Source organism: Pelophylax lessonae (assembly GCF_965119305.1).
Source record: "Pelophylax lessonae genome assembly, chromosome: 5".
Classification (NCBI taxonomy): Eukaryota; Metazoa; Chordata; class Amphibia; order Anura; family Ranidae; genus Pelophylax; species Pelophylax lessonae.
Window position 1 is genome coordinate 353,544,866 of NC_138772.1, and position 17,009 is coordinate 353,561,874.

The 17,009-nt window shown below is 38.3% G+C and overlaps 1 protein-coding gene across 2 annotated transcripts in view; it reads left to right on the top strand.

Annotated features, from left to right (window-relative positions):
* The window catches only part of CARMIL1 (capping protein regulator and myosin 1 linker 1), a 477,665-nt gene that overhangs the window by 274,936 nt on the left and 185,720 nt on the right, over positions 1-17,009 (top strand). For both annotated transcript variants that reach the window (XM_082259259.1, XM_082259260.1), the window contains exons 17-18: positions 6,839-6,908; positions 16,469-16,550. In XM_082259259.1, the coding sequence (XP_082115385.1) occupies positions 6,839-6,908; positions 16,469-16,550 (152 nt within the window). The remainder of the gene's footprint in view (positions 1-6,838; positions 6,909-16,468; positions 16,551-17,009) is intronic.

Consider the following 17,009-nt stretch of genomic DNA (forward strand, 5'->3'; position numbering starts at 1 on the left):
TTCTTTTTTCCATATATACATTGCAGATGATGGCCGTTAGTGTCACAGTACTTACTAAAATATGAACGACGTAACGGTCATATATAGTGCAGTCATATTATGAAAGACTGGGATACACTGAGATATTTGCCGATATACAGTGCCTTGAAAAAGTATTCATACCCTTTGTAATTTTACACATTTTGTCATGTTACACCAAAAAATGTAAATGTATTTTATTGGGATTTTATGTGATAGACCAACATAAAGTGGCACATAATTGGGAAGTGGTAGGAAAAAGATAAATGGTTTTCAAAACTTTTGACAAATATGTGAAGAGTGTGGCATGTATTTCTATTCAGCCCCCCCCCCCCCCGAGTTAATACTTTGTAGAACCCACTTTCGCTACAATTACAGCTGCAAATCATTTTGGAGAAGTCTCTACCAGCTTTGCACATCTAGAGAGTAATTTTTGCCAATTCTTCTTTGCAAAATAGTTTAAGCTCTGTCAGATTGGACGAAGAGCATCTGTAAACAGCAATTTTCAAGTCTTGCCACAGATTCTCAATTGAATTTAGGTCTGGGCTTTGACTGGGTCATTCTTTCACATGAATATGCTTTGATCTAAACCATTCCATTATAGCTCTGGCTGTATGTTTAAGGTTGTTGTTCTGCAGGAAGGTGAACCTCTGCCCCAGTCTCAAGTCTTTTGCAGACTCTAACAGGTTTTCCTCTAAGATAGCCCTGTATTTTGCGCCATCCATCTTCCCATCAACTCTGACCAGTTTCCCTGTCCTTGCTGAAGAAAAGCATCCCCACAATTTGATGCTGCCAACACCATGTTTTATGGGATGGGGATGGTGTGTATAGGGTGATGTGCAATGTTAGTTTTCCGCCACATTTAGCATTTTGCTTTTAGGCCAAAAAGTTGAATTTTGGTCTCATCTGAACAGAGTACTTCAACGTTTGCTGTATCCACCACATGGCTTCTCGTAAACTGGCAAATGGGTACTTCTTATGGCTTTCTTTCAACAATGGCTTTCTTCTTGCCACACTTCTATAAAGTCCAGATTTGTGGAGTGCACGACTAATAGTTGTCCTGTGGACAGATTCTCTTACCTGAGCTGTGGATCTCTGCAGCTCCAGCAGAGTTACCATGGGCCTCTTGGCTGCTTCTCTTAATAATGCTCTCCTTGCCCAGCCTGTCATTTTAGGTGAATGGCCATGTCTTGGTAGGTTTGCAGTTGTACCATACTCTTTCCATTTTTGGATGATGGATTGAGCAGTGCTCTGTGAGATGTTCAAAGCTTGAGATATATTTGTTAACCTAACCCTGCTTTAAACTTTTTTACAGCTTTATATCTAACCTGTCTGATGTATTCCTTGGCCTTCATGATGCTGTTTGATCACTAAGATTCTCTGACAAACCTCTGAGGGCTTTACAGAACATCTGTATTTATACTGAGATTCAATTACACACAGGTGACTTCTGAAGGCAATTGGTTACACTAGGTTAGTTAGGGGTATCAGAGTAAAGGGAGCTGAATACAAATGCACGTCACACTTATCAGAAATTTATTTGTAAAATATTGTGAAAACCATTTATCATTTTTCATTGTGTTGGTCTATCAAATAAAATCCCCAAAAAATACATTTACATATTTAATTGTAACATGGCAAAATGTGGAAAATTTCAAGCGGTATGAATAGTTTTTCAAGGCACTGTACTAGTAACCAGTCTATCCAACACACTGCAAGGATTTATCCATCAATAGCACATTGAGTTTAGCAATATCTACAAAAGATTCACAACTTATTTTTATTATTCTTCTTAATAATAAAACTTTTTTTTTTTAATATACATTTTTATTGAAATATTTTGAAGAAAGTGCAAAACCTACAATAGAAACATTGCAAATATAGAATCAAAGTTACAGTTGTGTAATAATTTTGAAGAGGGGAATTAGTATGGACCACAGAGGTGGTTGGTAGTGCCCAGGTGATAGAAACAACAGTCTCACATGAGCATAGTACACAAGGACAACAGTTTTTCTTAAAAATTTGACATTGCTTCATATCTTAGTCCAACTCGTCTTTTGCATCTCAGCGCTTCTTAATGTTGCCTTAGGTGAAGAAAAAAAAAAAAAGAAAAATACTGGGTTCTAACGAATAATTACTTTTTTTTAGAGCCATTGTCTCATATACATATAGATATAAAAGTTATTACCTATTGTGTGGCTGTGCCAATTTAATTTCTGTATTCCCGTAAGCGATTTTTGTGAATTCTAACAGTATATTTTCCATTTTGGGTATAATCTTATTAGAAAAAAAAGAAAAAGTTCCAGAAAGAATAAATATACCTACATATTTGGAATGGTGTTAAATGTTAGCATGTAATTGAATTTATAGTTTGCTTATTTGCATAGGCATTTTCCTCCAGCAGTAATTGCACAGCTAAATGACCGTTACAGTTACAAAGATTATCACAGCTTCAAGAAACCAAGCCTGATCTTTGGTGCCCTCAATTATTCTGATTCATATTGAATCCTTTTTTATAAAGCAATAGCACAACTAAGTCCATTTTGTCCATATCCAATGAGAGCTAGGGGTCTTTTTAAGTTTAGTATCGTTTTGCAGCATTTGTTAGCATTAAAAACAGCTACATAATTATCATTATAATAATAGTATGTTTATACTGTGTAATATAGTGGAACATCATCCAAAATGCATGGCAATATAGATAAAACAAAACATTTTTGTTTTTTATTATGGTTTTTTTTATTTATTTCCCAAAATGCCCATAAAAGGTATAAATCAGCAGAATGTTACAGAATAAAAAATGATTTTATGATCTATAGCAAAAGGAATAGTATTGAATTAATGATGTGATGAGATAGTACAGAGGGGATTTTCTGTTATTCGACAAAAAAGCCTCTTCTGTGTCTCCTCTCTCTGTTTTTGTTTAATTTGTCACATTATGGAGTCCTGACCTTGGGCTCATTTACGTTGTTGCAGCATGTCAGTGTACACATGTTAACATGTTTTTTTGTGTATTGGGTTAAGATGGCCTATTCAATTTGGCTGCTACTCTTGGAAAAGAAGAAAAACTGTACCGTTTTCACCAATGTACAAGACTCAGAAGGGGGAATTTTATCTCTTCCCGCCCCCTTAACACATATATGCGATGGCAAAAGGGTTGGCTTTAACGTCAACATGCCATACATATGCATAAATGGCTAGCCGAGGTTGAACGCTCAAAGTACAGGAGCTGAGTTGTCAAAGATAGCTCTCGATCCACACTAACGATTAGGCCCCAGCTGCGACATCAAAAAATAACAGTGGTCACATGATTGACAATACTTCCTGCCCTCCATACATACAGACCCTATTAAAGAGACGCCGGAGACTGGGAGAGAATGCATCTCTAGTGATAATTTCCTTAAGAATCAATTGCACCGAATTCAGGCAAGCAGCTGGGCCAGTTTTGGTAAAATTTCCAAAAGGTGCAGCGCATTCAGGTAGTTCTAGCTACCGCCAATTATGATTTGCTGTGGCAGTATCCGGTTCTTAAAGATTTACTAGCTCAGAGTCCGTATGGCAGTTCTCAAAGTGGGACATGGCTGTGCTAGGAAGCTGTCATGTATGTGACCGCTTTCCACACAGAACTGTAAACCCCCTCATATTTTGCTGTCTGCTGGAAGATTCTCCAGCAATAAAGCGAAATGTAAACAAAGGGCCTGGGAATAGTGGTGATATCATTACCTAATATGGCAAGGCCATATTGGGAAATTACTTGTCATTTGGTTAATTGAGCCTGATAGGTAACTGAAAGACTAGTTCCCTCTCAGGTCCACTTTACTTTTGATTGAGCAGTATGGACACTTTGACCTAAGTGCGGGCACTAACAGATTCATATACCTGTTTCAAACAACTTCATGAATAGGATGCAAGCATCAAAACTTTTGGTGCTGTGCCTCAACTGATTTGTTAATGGTGTCTACAACACCCTTTATGAATTCCCTGGAGAGGGTTTCTTTGCACATTTTGGAGACTAATAATGCAGGTGCATTTTGATTACTGTCAAAATATGTGTGTTGGGTGCCATTCAAAATGAATGGCATATCACAACAACCCTCATGTATCCATATGTTAATTTGTATCATGGTAAAATGTACATTACCACTATGAATTTGTGTGCATGTGACCTTTGACTCCAGTTTCAACAATTGCCATCTCCATGTGGCCCATGGCTATTAGAGCAGTGTCTTTGGACAGCAGAATAGCAGTTGGCAGGGCTTAGCCACAGAGTCAAGGCCCCAGAACTGAAATGCAATCAAGGGAAAGCAGAAAAAAATTCTTGATTTTGAGATCAGGCTCGAATAAGTATAAGAGAGGCGAGAGGCTGGGGGGGGGGGGGGGGTAGGTGTTTGCTGCACACAATGCTGAGAATGCGTTATTGTAAAAAAAAAAAAAAACTACCTTTATAGCCACTTTAATACTAGTTAAAGAACTTGTAAGAAACGGTTGCGTTACAACATTGTAAATATGGTAGGGCTTTACATTACAGCAAAATACGTGTATTCGAACACTGACACAAATTACCAGTTCATGCGCTGATCCACAACTCATATGCCCAGTCTGGTGATCCTTTTGTAAAGGCACACACGGAGATATCAATTATGGGGTGTTGCAGCTCACCCCACCCTCCACTGGGTGGTGGACAATTAACTGCACAAAGGAAAAAAGAGAAGAGAGCGCAAAGCTGCCCTATCATAACACAGTTTATTAAAAAGTAAAAATGCTGAGAGTTGACAAACTCACATTTTTAAAATGGACACCAGGCACATCGATATAAAGAGACAATGGGCTGATGCATATAAATGGTTGTAGGGCACCAACAAAGGAGGGACCTGAAGAAAGAGGCAACGCCTCCGAATTGTATTAGCAACCACTTTCATGTTGTGTGACGTCGGGAAGCATCTCTCTCTCCGTAGTGCCTCTGCCTGTGGTCCTCGTAGGTTTCTCTTCACGTCATCGGGCGCGGCGCCGGCTGGTCCAAGCGCAGGCGCACTCCAACCTGGAGTCTCCGAGTCGGATGTCATCATTTCCGGAAATTACTGCCTGCAGTTTGGAGAGAGAGTGGTTGGTGGTGTGCGGCTTCTCACAGGAGAAGGCTATAAGACGTCCTGTCTTTATACAAATGTGCCTAATGTCCATTTTCAAAATGTGAGTTTGTCAACCTTCAGCCTTTTTACTTTTTAATATACGGTGTTATGCTGGGGCGACTGTGCGATCTCTTCTCTTTTTTCCTTTGTGCAGCAAAATAAGTGTGAATCTCCTAATATTTTGACTCATTTATACGAAATTATTGTTTGAATTAATGCATTAAGAGGACAGAAAACATTCCTGTTTGACTCCAGAAAATAAAGTATTCATTCCAATGCATTTTAAAGAGTTCCAGAAATTGTTGAACTAAAGAATTACATTTTGTTCTCAATAGACAGTTTAGTGTTTAAAGCCTAGAACTGTACATTAGTTGTGTCTAATGTTTGATTACAATACATGATATGTGCAAAGGCTAATTGTAGCTCAAATGGGTTAATATATGTGCCAGTGAGAGGAATTTTGTCTTTATTATGATTCGTAAACTGGGGATGAACATTTTTCTGCCAAAAAATGAAAACTCATGCAGATATAGTTACAAAACGAGTCTGATTAAAAAAAAAAAAAAAAAGATACGCAAGTCCATCTAGTTCAACCAATAGCAAAAAAAAAAGAGAGAAAACCTCTATATACACAATCCTATAGCCACAGTTGATCCAGTGTAAAAACAAAAAAAAACAATAAACCATGATCCAATTTGCTGTAGCAGGGGCAAAGTTCCTTTCTGACTCCCCTGGAGGCTATCGAATATTCCCTGGATCAATTACCTTTGTGTTATTACATATAAATATTAGTATCCAGTTATATTTTGTGCACTTAGGAAAAATACAGGCTTTTTTTAAAACAATATACTAGGCTGGCCAGAATTCGTTCTTGAGGGAGCTTATTCCACATTTTCACAGCTATTACTATGAAGAAGCAAAAAGTTGGGGGAGCAAACCCTGAACATGTATTTCTAAAGCTGGTGCAGCTATGAACCAAGCGACATGCATATTAAAAAAGAATAGCGCACACATGCAAAAGAAATGACTATTAAATATGAAGAAAATCCATAAAGACCAAATCCCCATTTTTATTTATGGATTTTCTTCATATTTGATAGTCATTTCTTTTGCTCCCCCAACTTTTTGCTTATTTATTATGTATTCGGTCTGACCAGACTTCTGAGGTTGAGCACCCCCCCACACACACACACACACACACAAACACACACACACACCTGTACTCTATCAGTGTTCATTATCAAGTAGATAGGAAGAGTCCCTTGTAGGGCATTAGCACATCTCTCCCAGCAAGGAGTGTTGTCTCCAAGGGTTAGAGAGGCTGGATTCATCCTTTTTTATGGATAGTGTAGGACCCACTGATAATGGGGTACTTTGACGCAGTGGTGGGCTTGGGCACGATATGGTCATATGGTGGGACCAAATCCCCATTTTTATTTATGGATTTTCTTCATATTTGATAGTCATTTCTTTTGCATGTGTGCGCTATTACTGTGAAGAAACCTTTCCATATATGGAGGTCAAATCTCTTTTCTCCAGATGTAAGTAGTTCCCCCTTGTCCTTTGTGATAACCCTAAAGTGAATAATCAGTATATACCCACTGACCAAAACACAGTATACGGCTCTGCACTACTGGGACAATGATGAAATGGTTTTATTGTTTATGTAATCATAGCTAAAATGTATTTTACAGAGCTCTACTGCTTGGCTTGGCATGTAACCCTAACCTAAAGGAAGTGTCTCTAGATCTCAGCAATTGTGAGGTAAGAAACAGATGTCTACCTATACACATGGTCAAGAAATTGGTTCTAGTTTTGGAAAATCATGAGATATAAAGAATTTATGAAGTTAATTGACTTTATACAATCTGGGCTTGCACTATATTCTTTCCTAATGCTTTGTGAGCCATAAATGTAGATTGTATTTCATTATAACCACTGCACTCCTACCAGCTCAGTTATGTATTGTGCTGGTCCCTTAATTACTGCATAAAAGTCAACTATTATGTTTTTCCTCCTCTTTCAAGACTGAGAATGGAACAATCATTAAAATACATTTTGTGAGCCCCGAAGGAATTCTTCATGTAATTCCCTTAAATCAATTAGGTATTTCAGAGCTTTTGACATGCTCTGAATTGTTTCATGCTTATTACAACTGGTTTAATTATTTTTTCATAGGGCTGAAGCTTTGCTGATATTGACCTAATACATTTTATAGTGTTGTTTTTCATTTTTGAGTGAAGTATACATTATTGAAATGTGCATATACTATGGTACAGATCTTTTTTTTTTCCAGTACCATTATGTGCATTAAATCATAACAACCAGTGACATGTCCTTAGATAGTGGTCATCAAAATAATAAAGACTGTTTTTTAGATTGTTTTTTGTCATGTCGTGCAAATTAAATCACTGCATTTTGTTTTGTAGTAACTATTTACTAAACAACTAGTGGCAGTTCACTTTTGTTGGTGGCCTATTACACTGAAATGTAACCATTTGTGTTCTGTCCTACTCCCTGGGATCCCCAAAAACAGTGACTTTTTTGGGTTCTGTTGCGCCTCCTTTACTCACTGTGTTTCATTGTTGATGAGACTTCCCATCATAGCAATAGGACAGCAGTGAGACACATAGGCTGGAAGGAAACCGCCTAGAGCCAGCAACTATATGCAGAAGAAATGCATACTTCTGTTTGGGGATCCCAGATAGAAGAACAGCCCTAGAGTGCAGGAATCTGGAGTTTCCTACAATTAAAGGCAAGTATAACTTTTTTTAGTTGTCACAATTTCAATAAAATGTATGTTTTGCATTTTTACAGCACATTTTTAAAACCTATATATGCCTTGTAAAGGAAGATCAGTATGATGGTATTTAGTTCTAGGTTAAACATTTTTTAATGGTGAAAAAAAGCTCTTATCCAGAGTAAAATATTAATGGCATACTTCACTGCTGAACGCTATTTAAAAAAAAAGAAAATCTTGCTTTTTCCTGTGGTTTGGTCAATATAAATGATCAGTTATGATTCATATAAGCAGTTTTGACAGTGTGAATATTTGATATGCCCATCATATTTTAGACTTGCTAAACTTTCAAACAAGTAGCACATCGGTATGTCACCTGTAATTTTTCATTGCCAAGTAACCAGAGTAGCATCACAAATTTGAAATATGGAAATTATACTATGTTTGTATTCCTTGCAAATCTAAAAGTTATGTGAAAAAGGATAGTATGAATTTGACCCAAAAGGTATGTTCCCTGGAATTTGGCTTGCACAGCATTTAGTTGGCATAGCTGTCTTTTAGATGTTCAACCTATACGTGTGCACCTTACAAACTGTACAGTATAGTAGTGTAAAGCCTGTTAGATTTTTCACCAGATTATATTCTCCATCACACCCTTGCTCTTCACATTCTTTCCACTTTTGAAAAGCTGCTTTGCCACCCTGAAGACTGAGGAGGTGAGCAGAAATCCTTGGCAAAACTTCCTCTCCTCCTAAATTCATTGTTTACTGTACATTGCTAGAGATTGAACTACAGCTGGCAATGAAAAATCTGAAATTGGTCACAAGCAATAGTAGTACAAATTCAGGGGAATTGTGGAACACCACCTTTCTGGGGACAGGTTCTTTTAGAACTACCTGCACCCAATCCAGGCAAGGATTTGTGACAGTTTTGGGTAACATTATCAACACAGATTGGGAAACTGATGGTAATGGTTTGCCAGTGCAGAGAGTGAGACCTATCTGTGCTCTGGAGTTTTCCCTAATGTGACATCTTTCTGCACAGGGCTCTATCCCTTGCCCCTTTCAGCTGTTGTTTGAGCAATGTTACAGCCAAAAGTTATATGGAAACAAGGGGCCAGGGATACTGGGGATGGCATTACACAAATATGGCCCACTCGGTGTGTGGAGGTTGATGGTGAATTAGAAGACTATCAGGTCTGCCTAACTTTTGATTGACAGCGTTCAACAATGGGTGAATTTTTAAACTTTTTGACTAAATCATGGCTATGGATGCTCCCATTGCCATGCGCTGTAAATCAACACAAAGCAGGCCTGATGAGGAACTAACCTCTCAGTTCCTCGTCTGTCAGTGTGACAGGTACAGTGGCTGAGCAGCGAGCACACTGAAGAAGGGCGTGTCCAGTATGGACATATCATCTTTCGTGCTGGGCTATGACAGATTCATGTACTGGTCTCTGACAGGTACATGAATGGGACGCAACACCAACAATTTTGGTGCGGCAGGATAACAGAATTCTAAAGGGTGTCTATGATACCCTTTATGAATTGGCCCTTTTGTATTTCACCCCCCAAGACTACCTTTACTGCTGAGACCTAGATACATGTGAGTTAGCACCAGATATGCTGGTGGTGGTATAATGCATTATGAGTAAATCATCTGCATTGTATGCACATACTGCAGAACATTTCCTTTTTTTTCCTTTTATTTAAATAATGCTGGCACATAATAAAGCAGAGGATTGGAGGATAATTTTTCCATCTTCCAGGTAAATTAACAATGTATATTTACTGAATGGTAAAAAAGAAAGTTGACTTAAAATTTGGCCAACATATTAGTTGTCAGAAATGATGTGCTCAAATTCTGGTAGTAATGTTTTATTAGTACAAGAGGCATCCAAACGGGAAACGGAAATTGTTTCATCCAAATCTGAACAGCTACTTATTTTTTCATCTTTAATCAGGATCAAAGTGTGATTCATCGCAGGTGCATCTTCTCAAAAGACAAATGGCTTTCATCCCTGCATGCCTCCTTTTTATGTCTACATTTTTATTTAAATTTGTTTGCACTTTTTTTTTTTTTTTTTTTTTTACACACAATACTATACATAATAAAAAGTAAAACTGATTATTCGACAGTGGCTATTTTTATTTGGACCCAAGCTAAAAAAAAAAAAAAAAATTGCAAGCTGGGGTTCCTGGGATGTCTGCATTTAGAGAAGTCTTTCTTGTTTGGAGATAGACCATTGAGGAATGCATTTTCGAACCTAGCCTCAGTGCATACCCCAGAAATAAACTAGACTTTATAGCTACCATTTTAGTCTCAAAGACTACATTTGCACCCATACCTTGCCATAGGTCTTCTGAAACGGTAAAATAACCTCTTTTGAATCTGGTGGTAGTGGACCAAAAAATACTGTTTGACCATTAGGGCTCATGCACACTACAGCTTCTAAACTTGAGTTTAGGAGCTTTTGGTGTTTTTTTTGGTGTTTCTTTTGCCAAAGCTCCTAATCTCAACTCCATAAAAGCCAATGCACACACAGGCTTTTACAAGAGTTTAGAATCTGCTGCAGTTAGGGGAGGTTCAACGTTCCCTAACCTCCCTCTCCTATATGCAAAATAATCACTTTCAGGATTGGAACGTTATGACCACTGGCCACAGATTGGTTGGCTTTAGGTCATCTTCTCCATGATATGATCTGAACCTTAAAATGTGTCATCCATTGTACATTATTCAGCATAGCTCTGCTGAATACAGTTTATAATAGAGCAGAATCCTATTCAGGCTCTTGCAATTCTATACAAGTATGTCTGGGAATACACTGATCATTGCCAAATGTTGTAGTTACCAGTATAAAGTGACATCAACTTTTAAAGACCTCATCAGTAATGGAAACCTTGCTGCTGTCCTGACCCAAGATACTTGAGCTGTGTGTTTAAAAGACCTAAAATCCAAAATTACAAATTGCCATCTATTATTATTTAAAGATCTAATTAAATAGAATATGGATATAAATAAAGGTATAGCAGTGGATGATTTGTGAAAATAAACCATTTTATATACAAAGTCCAATTCCTATTTGCTCATTGAACTGAAAGGCAGTATATGCATTCTGTCTTTGAACTTACAATATCCGATAAGGTAGTTAGTTCTAGGTAATTTAACGAAGACAGACAAAGTTTCCAGGCCTAAAATGTGAGAGCTTAATGCTGGATTTTGACACTCTTCTGTTGCAGTGCATTGCCTTTTTGTCAAGCGTTAAGATGCATTACATTAGAGCAGACCACCAAAACACCCAAAAAATGGACAGGCACAATTTTTGGCAGTGTAACACAACACAGTGCATGGTAGTACATTACTGTGCATGGTAATGTGCTGCAACACATGTGCATTGGAACTTTGTTGCCTTAATGTGATGGCATTGCAATGCACATGCATGTGTGTTGTGGAAAAGTGTGAACTCAGTCTAAGGCCACTTTCACACACTCCGTCTGTTGGACGGAGTCCATTTTTCTCAGCAGGGGGATTGATCCGCCGATCCCCCGCTGAGCAGGAGGATGACAGCTGTGTGCGGAGACACAGCTGTCAGTTCCCCATGCATCTCTATGGGGGAAATAGGATGGGAACAGACCGTCGGTCCGTTCTCATCCGATCCGCTGGACGGATGGAAAATAGGGTTTCCATCTGTCCAGATTTGACGGATCAGATCGGATGTCAGCGGACATGTCTCCGCTGACATCCGATGCCCCATAGGGATGCATGGGGTGACCGTTCAGACCTGCCACAAAAACGGCCCTTAAGCTGGATACACACTATACAATTGTCTTTAGATTTTTTCCTTTAGATTTACCAAAACCATATAATAGGAGGTCAAATCTAAACACTTTCAATTTGAATGCAATCAGGCAGGCCCCTGCACTACATAGTTGAAGGTAAATCTAAAGAAAATCTAACAACAAAAGTTGTATAGTGTGTATCCAGCTTTAGGGTGCTTTCACACTGCCATGCTGCAGTTTGGCCACAGCATGGGTGCAGCCCAGTGTACCCACTGTTTACCATAAACTTCTATTATGTTTCATGTTTTTAGTGTGTTTTTTGAAAGCGCAATAAAGATGCGGCATGCAGTACTTTTGGTGTGCTTTCCGAAAATGTACCAAAACAACAGGACATAATGAAACTCTATTGCAAACCGCAAGTAACCCACAAGAAAACCACGGGTACACAGTAGTTCACCCACACTACAGCCACTGTGAAAGCACTCTAAATGTCCCCTAAAATTAGTTGGGAAACCAGGTAAGATGTGGACCTTGGAATAGCGGCATTATTCCTCCAAAAGCCCTACAAAGCCCCCAGGCTCCTGGAAACAGGACAGGACTTGCTACGCTTCTTCTAAAAGAAGTTTGTTTTACCCGGGTCACCAAAAAATCCTAAAATCCCTCACCAAGTGTATGTGAGAAACCTTTGTCCCAAGTAATCGACCCCATGTGTTCATAATGTAGCCATGCAGTTGCTTGGCACAGGACCCAGAAACTAGTGGAAATCACTGTAGTAAGCACCTCTTAAGTGATTTCCATCTCCCTGGAAGATCTGACAGGTATGGAACATACATACTTACATTGGTCCAAAATAGACTGATGTAAGTATGTCAAAATATCTAGAATTTATCTTTAATTGAAGCAGTACCTCCATCTGAAACTGTGACCAAATTTTACAGAAACGACAAAATCTGAAAAATCAATTTTGGATTTATAACTCATTGTCCTTGATTAACTTCATGTTAAAAGAAGGGGTCCTTGGGTGACTCTGAAAGACGAAGTCATAGATCCTATATTTCGATTACTAGCAGTTGATCAGTTTGTTTGCTTTTTATGGTCTAGTTTTAAGATTAAAAAATGCTAAATCTACTATGCTTCTGTAATAAATGTTTGATTCACAAGTGGATTATTGACTTGAAACATTTCAGATTTAACAAGTTGTTAAAAAATGAACTTGATTCCAAACAGCATATTTTCTAGAGGAAGGTTCATTATGTGTTTTTGAATTGTGCCATTCTATAATTTATATGGTTTTGCATGAATATCTTTTGTGTACTTATCTCTGTCTGCTTTCCCTGAAATGCTTCCCTTAGCTTGGTCACTGTGTAAGTACCTTCTGTGTCTTATCGCAGTCTCTCACTTTATTTTGTACTTCTTTGCTGTATTATCTATGTATTTAGCAAGCACCTGTTTAACATTTCTTACATTTAGCATTAAACAAGTTTTTGTTGCATTCTTTTTTTCCCCATTAATTTATTGGCACAGTATTTCCTCTGCCGCATGTTACATAGTCAGAGCTGCATAACTGATTGAGAACTGGCTTTCTCAGTCTATCATTTGAATACAAATGTCTTCCTTTGTGAAGCAGATAGTCATTTATTAGACTTATCAGTGCGTGAATATTCTCCAGTGTACCTGATTTATAGAACATTTCACATTTATGCAGCAAAGAATTGTGTAGCGATCTCTAGTCCGAGAAAGAACATAGCTCTATGGAAATATTTTTAATGAACTTGGTTAATTACATTTATTTCTTGTCACACGTTATGTTCATTAACATCTACATCAAAAAAAGTACAAATGTGCTTTGTTTTGCTCGGAGTAGAAATAAAAAAAAATTGACATTTTAATCAATGGTGCCCCTTAAGTGACTCATGAAAAAACATGCATGTTTCTGGTGGCATGAGGTTGCTTGTGTAAGCACATTCTTGGGACTTTTCTGTCTGCGTGGGGCGAAAAGGACTCCTCTTTAGAATGTGTCTTTCAGCTTGGTAATGCTGCTACAGTTTTCTGCAATTCTGAATATATATTTCAGCTTGCTAAATGCTGGCTCTCTTTACAGCAGACTGTACATGTCACCGGGCACAAGGACGCAAGCCCTTGTAGATTTGTGTTCAATGTGATATTCTATTGATCAGTGTTCTATATGCATTTCAAGCCACATTTATCATGAAGAAAAATGAAAATGTTAAAGCACAATTGGTTGCTCAGTGTAAATCTGCTTGATACATTCCAGGTGCATCTAAACAAATGGTGGTACAGCCTTACAGTCCGTATTCTAAAGAAAATAGCCTAAGCTTGAGTAGAAAAGCCTGTTTCCTGCCAATATTCTGCAGAGAATGATATTTGCTCTCTGTGTGGAAACAGTGGGGTTGATTTACTAAAACTAGAGAGTGCAAAATTTGGTGCAACTGTGCATGGCAACCAGTCAGCTCCTAACTTCAGCTTCTTTAGTTAAAGTGGTTAAGCCACTATGTAACCTTTTACCATCCCCAATGTTAGATAAGAACATGTGTCCTATTGTCTGTGCTTTATAAAAAAAACAAAAGCCGATTTCTACCTGATTCCTCAGCTCTCTCCTCCCCGGCTGACATCAATGGGAGTTCTCAGCCCCACCCACTGGAGCTGTCAGGCAGGGAAAGGAGGGAGCTGGGAGCCTCCCGGCGCTCACGTGACTCCCAGCTCTCTCCTTTCCCTGTCTGCTAGCTCCAGTGGTTGGGGCTAAGAACTCCCACTGACGTCAGCCGGGGAAGAGGAGAGAGGCAAGGAGTTACGTGAACACCGGAAAGGCGCTGTGAAATCAGGTAGAAATCTGCTTTTTTTTTTTTTTTTTTTTTTTAATAAAGCCCAGACACTAGGACAAATGTTCTTATCGAACAATGGGGATGGAATAAATATCATAGTTTTGTAGCAGCAGAGAGGGGAGCAGAGCAGCGCTAGTGAGAACTGATAGGCAGAGAGGGGAGGGGGTAGGAGGACAGAGGGAGACAGAGGAGAGCTGCAGATAGCAGTGTATAATGGAGGCAGGTAAACTGACCACGGTGTCAGGGCTCAGCAACCATAATAAACTGTGGTCAGTGTACAGGGGGGAGGGCAGGATCAGCCAGGTATTTCAGGTGATACAATAGGCCAAATTACACAGCACAAGCACTGTGCTGTATGACATGCTTTAAGGGAACAGGATACATTTTTTTTTAAGGGTAACAAACACTTTAAGCTCTGACAAAAAAAAATGGTTACTATGCAAAACTGCTCAAGAGTTTGCACTCCCCAGTTAGTAAATCAACCCCAGTGTCCTTCTATCAGAAGTCTGACACACCCCCTGCTCAGTTAGACCTATATCTCTGCAATCAGTAAAGCTGTCAGCACTACCATGGGCTTGACTCAAAAGGCAGCATGTTGGACCTCTGCAGAGACCGCACTGCTTCCACGCAGAGAGCATGGCTCCCTCTCTGCAGTATACTGGCGGGGAAGATGATTTTCTACTAGGGCTATGACTGTTTTCTTAAGAAAACCAACTGTAGGAATTTGAAAAACTTGACAACTTTTCCTGTTTATTAAGCAGCAGGAAGGGGTCACCTCGTTTAAAAAAAAAAAAAAAAAAAATAGAGAAAAAAACACTTTTCAGTACAAAACATGTCAGAGGTGACCCCTACTGCTGGTTAATAAATTAGAAGAGTTGCTGCAGCCTGGCATGTGATGTTTCTCTTTTTGACTAGTTTGCTTGAGTGCAAAAAGCCAGATTGGCATGTGGAGATTTTGCAGTGAAGCCTGCGGTGAGGCACTTACCTTGAGTGGTATACATATCTTCTGTTAAATGACTTTGCACATCATTTGTCTTGATGCACCAGAACTGTATTTAGGTATTTTAAACTGAACGTTTTAGGAGCAGCATTGGATAATAAATACTGCCAAGATTACCAAGTATCTTTTGGCTGTGTGTAAAACCTTAGTTAGGAGATTGCTGCTTGGATCATTGCAATAAAAGTATTATTTAATTATATTTTTCTTGTTAAAGCATTGTTTACCTTTTGCGTTTCATTTATTGTTATAATAATACTTAAATGACAAGCTGTTAAACTGTGATTGACAAAAATTATAGCAAAGCAAAGGTGTTTCTTAGCTGCCTAATTTCATGGGAAAAAAAACAGGAAGATTAAATGCTTGTTTTTGATACAAACTTTTTGCATATGAATTATTTTATGATTAAAAAAAACCTTAAAAATTGGAATCTAACCTGCAGTCAGAGATTGATTTTAATGGCTTAGTTAATTATTGCTGAAAACCTTAAGTGCTAGTTTTCAAAACATGGGGCTGTCATGAAGATCTAGATTAGTTCCAAACCAAACCTAGACAGCATTTCAGTTTTTTAATTACAGTTCCACACCCCTTGCTTTAGTTCTGTAACTTAAGGCTGGCAAAAATGGTGGATCTTTGGCCTATAGTATATCATTCAATAAGTATGGGGGGTAGGGGTAATAACCTCCCCTTAAATGGGTGATTTTATAGGTACCGCATCTTTCACTATATTATACAATACAGAGAAAATCCCTATGAGATAAACTACACATGACTTTCAAGGTACCCCACCATATACCAAGGCACAACACCATTCTTTTATATATGCTGTGGTACCTTGAAAGTCCTTTATAGTATATTATGTTTAATATCTTTATTTCTTGGTTTTAGTTACATATGTCACCTGTATAACCTGTATATCACAAGTAGTGCTATATCTTCTTATTGTACTTGTACCTTGTATTTAGCTAAGGTCAGGAGGAGCTCAAGTACTAGAAGGCTGCATAGCAGAGATTCATAACATCACCAGCTTGGATATCTCGGATAATGGTAAGTGAATATTTTTGCATATTACTGAAGTTAGCAAAGTATTAAAAGTAACCAGCGACAAAACATGACAGTCCAAGAGATTATCCTGATATCTATGGATGTCAGCCGCCTACACCAGGCAATATCTGCTGAGCAAGCATAAAAGTAGAAAAGGACTATGCTGGATATTTTTGTTTTTTTTCCTATTGTTGTATTCAATGATTAATTAGGTCAGTGGTGGAGTTATCTTGCTATGTTACCATTTATATTCTCCTTTGACAGGAGGATCCAAGTGCATATTTTTAACCCTATAGTTGTTTAAACAAAATTGATCAGGTTGTGTCTGTTTTTTGACAACCCTATAATGCCGGTTTTTCTAAGCCTACCTGAACATTCACTAAAAGGTAAATTAAAACGTTTAATGAGAGAATATAAGTACTGACTACCAGTTCCAGGAAATTTGAAAATTCTTACTTGCAG